Source organism: Lipotes vexillifer, unplaced genomic scaffold (genome assembly GCF_000442215.2).
Source record: "Lipotes vexillifer unplaced genomic scaffold, Lipotes_vexillifer_v1.1 scaffold182, whole genome shotgun sequence".
Classification (NCBI taxonomy): Eukaryota; Metazoa; Chordata; class Mammalia; order Artiodactyla; family Lipotidae; genus Lipotes; species Lipotes vexillifer.
In genome coordinates this window covers 7,493,212-7,501,198 of record NW_006798798.1, presented here as the reverse complement: position 1 = coordinate 7,501,198, position 7,987 = coordinate 7,493,212, and the positions used below count along the sequence as shown (strand labels likewise).

Sequence of the window (7,987 nt, the reverse complement as noted above, 5' to 3'; positions counted from 1 at the left end):
TGACGTGGAGAATCTTTTCAGAATGATTCAGAAGGGCTTCACACTATCATCTTACTTGTAGGACTTTACCCAATATTCTATAATTGATAACCAATCAGCTTTCCTCCATTAATATAGATTGCATTAGGAATTCTTTGCTGTTGAGTGTGTTGCGTGCTCTGTCAAAAGGTCTTCCAATATTATTTACACTACGGGCTTTCTCAAAAGAAGGAATTAACTGAGATCAATTAACAAGTCATGAATAAAGATTTTTCCTACATTTTTATATCACAAAATTTCACAAGAGTGAAATAAAGTGAGAGCCTGGAGAAAATGCCCTGTCAAGATCTTTACGTTCATAGGATTTCTCAAAAGTGTAAATACTCTGGTGTTGAGCAAAGTATGAGTCATGACTAATGGTGTTCCCATAATATTTCCATTGATAAAGATTCTCACCACTGTGAATTTTCTGTTCAGCAAAATAAGAATGGTCACTAAAGATCTGGCCACTTTCCTTACATTTATAGGGTTCTGCATCAGTATGAATTTTCCTATGTCGTGTTAGTTGTGAACCCCAGAGAAAGGCTTTTCCACACTCTTCACATTCATATGATCTCTTTCCAGTATGGATTTTCTGATGTCGATTAAGTTCTGAACCACGAAAAAAGGTCTTTCCACATTCCTTACATTCATAGTTTCTCTCACGAGTATGAATTTTCTGATGTCGATTAAACTCTGAACCATGAATAAAGGTCTTTCCACATTCCTTACATTCATATGGTTTTCTCTCATTATGAATTTTCTCATGTTGAGCAAGGTATGAAGCCCATATAAAAGTCTTCCCACATTGCTTACATTCAAAAGGTTTCTTACCAGTATGAATTCGCTGATGTCGAGCAAGGTGTGAACTCCAGACATAGGCTTTCCCACATTTCTCACATTCATAGGGTTTCTTACCAACATGAACGTTCTGATGTCGAGCAAGATTTGAACCACGAATAAAGGCTTTGCCACATTCTTTACATTCATGAGATTTCTCACTAGTATGAATTCTCTGATGCTGAGTTAGGTGTGAGCCACGAGTAAAAGTTTTCCCACACTCCTTACATTCATAAGGTTTTTCACCAGTGTGAATTCTCTGATGTTTAGTAAGATGCGATCGCTGACTAAAGGCCTTCCTACAGTCATTACATTCATAGGGTTTTTCACCAGTATGAATTCTCTGATGTCGAGTAAGGTCTGAGCCACAACTGAAGGCCTTGCCACATTCCTTACATTCGTAAGATTTCTCACCAGTATGAATACGCTTATGGACACTAAGTTGTGAATGAAATCTAAAGGCCTTCCCACATTCCTTACATTTAAAAGGTTTTTCACCAGTATGAATTCTCCTATGACCAGTAAGACTTGAACGCAAACTAAAAGCCTTCCCACATTCTTTACATTCATATGTTTTCTTAGCAGTGTAAACTGTCTGATATCGAGTAAGTTCTGAATCAGGAACAAAGGTCTTCTCACATTCCTTATCGTCACAAAATTTTCCACCAGTATGAATTAACTGATGTTGAATACAGTCTGCGTCAGAACAAAATGCTTTCCTACACCCTTTAAATTCATTCAGTTTCTTTACTGTATTAAGTCTCTGAAGTAGATTAAAAGTTGTGTGCTGGTTAAATGCAGGAATTTTTTCACAGGTGAGTATAATCTGCTTAAAACATTCTTCCTGGTTTTCCTGTTGTGTTTCAAACTGACCTTTGCTTTCCCAATCACCTTTAAAACATAAACATTCAAGGCTATGTTTTTTACAAATTTCCATTATTTCCCACTGAGGTAATCCTCTGTCAAAAATGCCATTTTTTGGTGATGTCTTGGTCTTACACCTGGATTGCATGTCTGAAAAATAAGAAACAAATTCATACTGTTTTACTGTTCAAAAAGAACTAAAATTTTCAAAGTAGATGTAAGAAATAAATCCTAAAATAAATAGAGCAGGGACTTCCCTGGTGGCACAGTGGTTAAGAATCCACCTGCCAATACAGGGGACATGGGTTTGATTCCTGGTCGGGGAAGATCCCACATGCTGAGGAGCAACTAAGCCCATGCACCACAACTACTCAGCCTGAGCTCTAGAGCCCACGAGCCACAACTACTGAGCCTGTGCACCACAACTACTGAAGCCCATGAGCCTAAAGCCCATGCTCTGAAGCAAGAGAAGCCACCACAATAAGAAACCGTGCACCACAACGAAGAATAACCCCCACTCACCACAACTACAGAAAGCCCACGCGCAGCAACAAAGCCCCAAACGCAGCCACAAAACATAAATAAGATAAAATAAAATAAAATAAATAGAGCATATGAAATGTGAATGGCTTAACAAATTCTGGGCAATATGAAAAAAGGGCAAGAAATAAACAGAAATTTAAATGAACTAAAAAAGCTGAGGCAGGTGATTAAATATATAAAGTTTTGCTCAGGGACTTCCCTGGTGGTGCAGTGGTTAAGAATCCACTTGCCAATGCAGGCGACATGGGTTTGAGCCCTGTTCTGGGAAGATCCCACATGCTGTGGTGCAATTAAGCCCATGTGCCACAACTACTGAGCCCACATGCCACAACTACTGAAGCTCATGAGGCTAGAGCCCGTGCTCCATGCTCCACAACAAGAGAAATCACTGCAATGAGAAGCCCATGCACCGCAACAAAGGGTAGCCCCCGCTTGCCACAACTAGAGAAAGCCCATGTGCAGCAACGAAGACCCAACACAGCCAAAAATAAATAATAAATAAATTTTAAAATTATATATATATATAAAGTTTTGTTCAGGTCAATTTCATCTGAGGAGTTCAACAACAACAACAAAATAAGTGCAGGTACTACCCCAATCATGGGATATCAATTTAAAGACTTAAGACTGTTTTGCCCAGTATGGTAAATCAACACTTAGCAGATGTTAGGTATTAAAAAAAATTCTGCAAAAAAAACAATACACTACACGTCAAAAAAAAAAAAAGCAAAGGGGGGCAGTTATAGGAGGGAGTAAAGGATAATATTAAAAAAATCAGGGATCAGGAAGCACAATTGGCATGTGATAGCAATGTAATACACCTCATTGTCTAATCCCTTCCATCTCTACTGAAATGAGTACACATAATTCTACATTACTTTCTGTACAGATTAAGAGGAAACAAAAGCATATCCATGCTTGCTCAGAGAAATGGAATCATACGTACTTACTCATTCTTCCATTTGCCTATGCACATTTAAATACTTTGCCCTGCTCATTTTCTCCACTGTGCCTATTAGTCAAGTCATATTTTGCCAGATGATCCCAACCAAGGTGTTTTTGTTTTATTTCTTGAGTTTATATATTGTTCATCCATTCGATTTTATGCTTTCAAGCCCTTTCTCAAGTGACCTTTACCAAATCTCCATGGGATATCACATTTATTGGTAAAATATTTTAGAAGAACAAAGCAAGAAAATACTACAACTGCTACTATTTGAATATGCTGAAGGGCTTATCCAATTTCTACTATTGAAATTGTACGGGGGGGGTTGGGAGGGAGGTTCAAGAGGGAGGGGATATATGTATACACATAGCTGATTCACTTTGTTCTACAGCAGAAACAGAATATTGTAAAGCAATTATACTCCAATAAAAGAAAAAAAGAATTTGTACTGGTATTAGCATTTGGCTTAGAGACTGACAGAACATATGACACGTTCTCAAGGCTAAAGTAATGGAGATTGGTATCTAGGGTCTGTCTACAGGGGGTGTCCTAAACATCTCTCATGCTGAGTTATAACTGAAGGACCATAACCTAGGAATGTGGGTAAAACAGAGGTAGACCTACACAGGAACTACAGCTCAGTTTCAATTTATCCCAGTGACCAAGGAGGGCAACGGATTGAGATAACAACAAAAATGCTTCAGAACTTGGTAAAAGCGAACAGAAATTCTCTATAAAGGAAGATATCCTAGTGATTAGTTTCACATTTTGCAAACAGTGTCTGGCACGAAATTAAAGAAATAACTAGAAAACATGAATATAGAAACTATAGAAACAATAGATAGCAGAAATGCATCTATAAGGATTCTAGATATTGGAGTTACGAGACAGAGTTTAAAAATAACTATGCTCAAGTAGCTAAAACATAAAATTAATCATTTTATCAGAGAACAAGAAACCAATATAGGTCAAAAGAAAAATTCTATGAGAAAAAGACTGGAAAAGTCATAAGAGAAGCATTATGACATAGAAGATTCAGTTAGGAGATTAAACACAAGTGTAAATAGAAACTTATACAGAGAAGAATGGAAGAAGCAGCAATATTTGAAAAGATAATGGCTGAGAATCTTAAAAACAATGTCCATGAACAGGTGTATGAATAAATAAATTACAGCATACCCATGAATGGAATACTACAGAGAAATAAAAAATAAACTACTGATAAACACAACAACATAGATGAATATGAAAATTATGCTAGGAAAAGAAACAAGGCCAAAAAAATATACACTGTATAAGTCAATTTATATAAAATTCTAGAACATATAAACTAATCTAGAGTTGCAGAGAGCAAGTTAGTGATTTCTTTGGGATGGAGGTGGAAGAAGGGATGGATAACAAAGGGACACAAGGAAATTTGGCAATGACTGAAGTGTTCGTTGTCTTGATTATAGTGATAATTTCATGGATACACACACATGTCAAAACAGATCAAACTGTAACTTCAAATATGTGGAGTTTATTATTCTCCAATTATACTTCGTTTAAGTTGTAAAATAAAAATTTTAGGACCAAAATAAAAGAAAACTAAAATCCTAAAGAAAACAAATATAATTTTAGTCACTCTAACTAGGCACTAGTGTATTAGTGTTTATGTTAATGCCCAATCACACTAAAAATAACAAGTATTAAGCCAACAAGTGATACGGATAAATCAAGCACAGAGCAGACAGTTATCAAATAAATATGAGTAGCAAATCAGTAAACAACTCAGGGGAAATATTTGTCCTCACTAGAAATCAATACCCTTTATCCTATAAAATTATTAGGTTTTAATTAAAAATGACCCATTTTTAGTGAGGCTACACTGAAACTTATTTTGTTCCTGACCTCCATATGAACCAACGCCCTCCAATCCTTAAGAAAACACAAGGATTAATGTCCACAATATACAAAAGCATTCAAGTAGTACCTACCTCTAGGATGCCCATGTGCTTACCATGAATCAGCTGTTTGCTTCCAAACCTGTTTACACCAACTGTTCCTGATATTTTATTTATATATTTTTTAATAACATTATGTAAAGAAATATGAGAGAAATGTCTGTTTTTATGAAAACTAAGCTGAATGCTCTACAAAAACTCATTCAAGAAGGCTACAAATTTTATGCTAGTAGTTTAGAGACTCAATCATAAAGACTGGAAAAAAATAGGAGGGCAGCTCAAAATGAAAACATGGGAAGATCCTGAATTCACTTCCTCCCACAGACACATCAAATCTAGTTAAATACAGATACCCTCTGAAAAAGACCTGACACTTAACTGAAAAGCTCTTGCACAGCAAAGGATCAAAGGGCCACACTGAGACAGGCAGGAGAGGTAGAGAAGTAGTCTTTCCAAAAACCCCACCCCTGGTGTGGCAACTCACAGTTGGGGGGATCTCACAAATAGAGTTCCCTAGGAGGAGCAAAGGGTTCAAGCCCCACATTAGACACCCCAAACCTTGGGACCTACACTAGAGAGATGAGCCTTCAAAATGCTTGGCTTTGAAAACCAATGGGGCTTATGTCCAGGAAAACCAAAGGGCTATAGGAAATGGGGATTCTGCTCTTAAAGGGCTTGTGCACAGATTTACTCACCCCAAGACCCAGGGAAAAAGCAGAAGTTTGCAAAGTGCCTAGACCATATATGGAGATCCTTTTGCTACTATTAAAGTATCTGCTGGGACCTGCTGTAACTGTCTCCAGGGATGGAGGTGCTGGTGGGTGCCACTTTACACTCTCCCTCTACTTTGCTAGCACCAGTGGGATGTGCTCCCCACAGTCCCACCCAAGCTGGTGACTGGGCTTGCCCCAGCCTGGTGTGTCCCCACAGCCATACCTAACCCATTGGGCAGGCTTGCCCCAGCCTGGTGCCCTCTGCACCGCCCCCCCAACACAAGTCAAGTCAACATGGGGGACGTCCACATACCCAAGCCCACATCCAAGGGGACATCCCTTGAATACCTGGCTCTGAGGGCTGGGGGCGGGGGTTGTGTTTCTGGGTTCCATGGGACTGAAACAATCAGAGGGTTCTTGGCAGGCTATTACCCCCAGGGTACTGCACAGACAGCAGACTGAAACACAGCCCCAGTCTTCCTATAACCACTCTTCAAGACTGAGAGAGGTAGCTGTTTCACCTAATACATAGAAACAAAAATAGAGAGTCAAGCAAAATGAGGGAAAAAGAAAGATGTTCCAAATGAAAAAGCAAAATAAAATCCCAGGAAAAATATCTTAATGAAATGAAGATAAGTAAGTTATCTGATAAAGAGTTCAAAGTAATGGTCATAAAAATGCTGAGGAGCACCTGACCTTGGGAGAAGATTGAACACTGAGAGAACTTCAGCAAAGATGGAAATATAAAAAAGTACCAAACAGAAGTAACAGAGTTGAAGAATACTGAACTGCAAAATACACTAGAGGTGTTCAACAGCAGACTAGATAAAACAGAAGAAAGGACTGGTGATTAGAAGACAGGGTAGTGAAACTCACCCAAACAGAGAGCAAAAAAAAAAAAAGTTTAAAACTGAAGATAGCTTGACAGACCTATGGGACAACATCAAGCAGAACAACATTCACATTATAGGAGTCCCAGGAGAAGAGAGAGAGAGAAAGAAAACTTTTTTGAAAAATAAGGTTGAAAACTTCCACAACCTGGGGAAGGAAACAGACATCTAGATCCAGAAACCCCAGAGAGTTCCAAACAAGATAAACCAAAAGACATCCACACCAAGATGCAATATAACTGAAATGTCAAAAATTAAAGATAACGAGAGAACTTTAAAAGCAGCAAGAGAAAACAACTTGTTACACACGAGGGAACCCCATAAGACAATGAGCAGATTTTTCAGCAGAAACTTTGCAGGCCAGAAGGGAATGGCATGAGATATTCAAAGTGCTAAAAGCAAAAAACTTACAGTCAAGAATACTCTACCTGGCAATATTATTATTCAGAATTGAAGGAGAGATAAAGAGTTTACCAGACAAGCAAAGGCTAAAGGAGATCACTACAACTACACCAGCCTTATGAGAAATATTAAAAGGACTTTTTTAAGCTGGGAAAAGGGCACTAATTAGGACACTATAACATATGAAAAAAAACCTCACTGGTGAAGGTAATATCTAGTAAAGGTAGTAGACTAATTACTTATAAAGCTAACATAAAAGTTAAAAGACAAAAGTAATAAAAATAACTATAACTACAATAATTAGTAAAGGGATACACAAAATGAAAAGATGTAAAATATGAAATCAGAAACAAAATGTGGGAGGAGAGGAGTAAAAATGCAGAGTCTTAGCATGCATTCAAGTTAACTTGCTATCAACTTAAAGTAGAGTGTACATATACATACACACACACACACACACACACATATATGCTGATATTTGTGAGCCTCATGGTAACTACAAAGCAAAATTCTGTAACACAGAAAAGATGATGAGAATGGAATCTGGAAAAAAAAAAACACTAAAGAAATTCATCAAATCACAAGGGAAGCGAGCAAGAGAGAGGAAACACACAACAGCCAGAAAACAATTAACAAAATGGCAGTAAGTATATCCTACCTATAATTATTTTAAATGTAAATGAATTAAATTCATCATTCAAAAGACGTATAGTGGCTGAATGGATAAAAAAGAAGACCCATCTATCTGCTGCCTACGAGAGACTCACTCCAGGTGTAAGAATACACACACGCTAAAAGTGAGGGGATGGAAAGAGGGTTCATGCAAAA

The 7,987-nt window shown here is 37.7% G+C and overlaps 1 protein-coding gene across 2 annotated transcripts in view; it reads right to left on the bottom strand.

Annotated features, from left to right (window-relative positions):
- Positions 1-277: 277 nt before the first annotated feature.
- LOC103084210 (zinc finger protein 570) overlaps positions 278-7,987 on the bottom strand; it is a 345,144-nt gene continuing 337,434 nt past the window's right edge. The window contains exon 7 of one of the 2 annotated variants that reach the window (XM_007471038.1): positions 278-1,435. In XM_007471038.1, coding sequence (XP_007471100.1) covers positions 278-1,435 — 1,158 coding nt within the window. Of the gene's footprint in view, positions 1,873-7,987 lie in introns of both variants that reach the window. The other variant, XM_007471040.1, reaches the window with a different exon arrangement.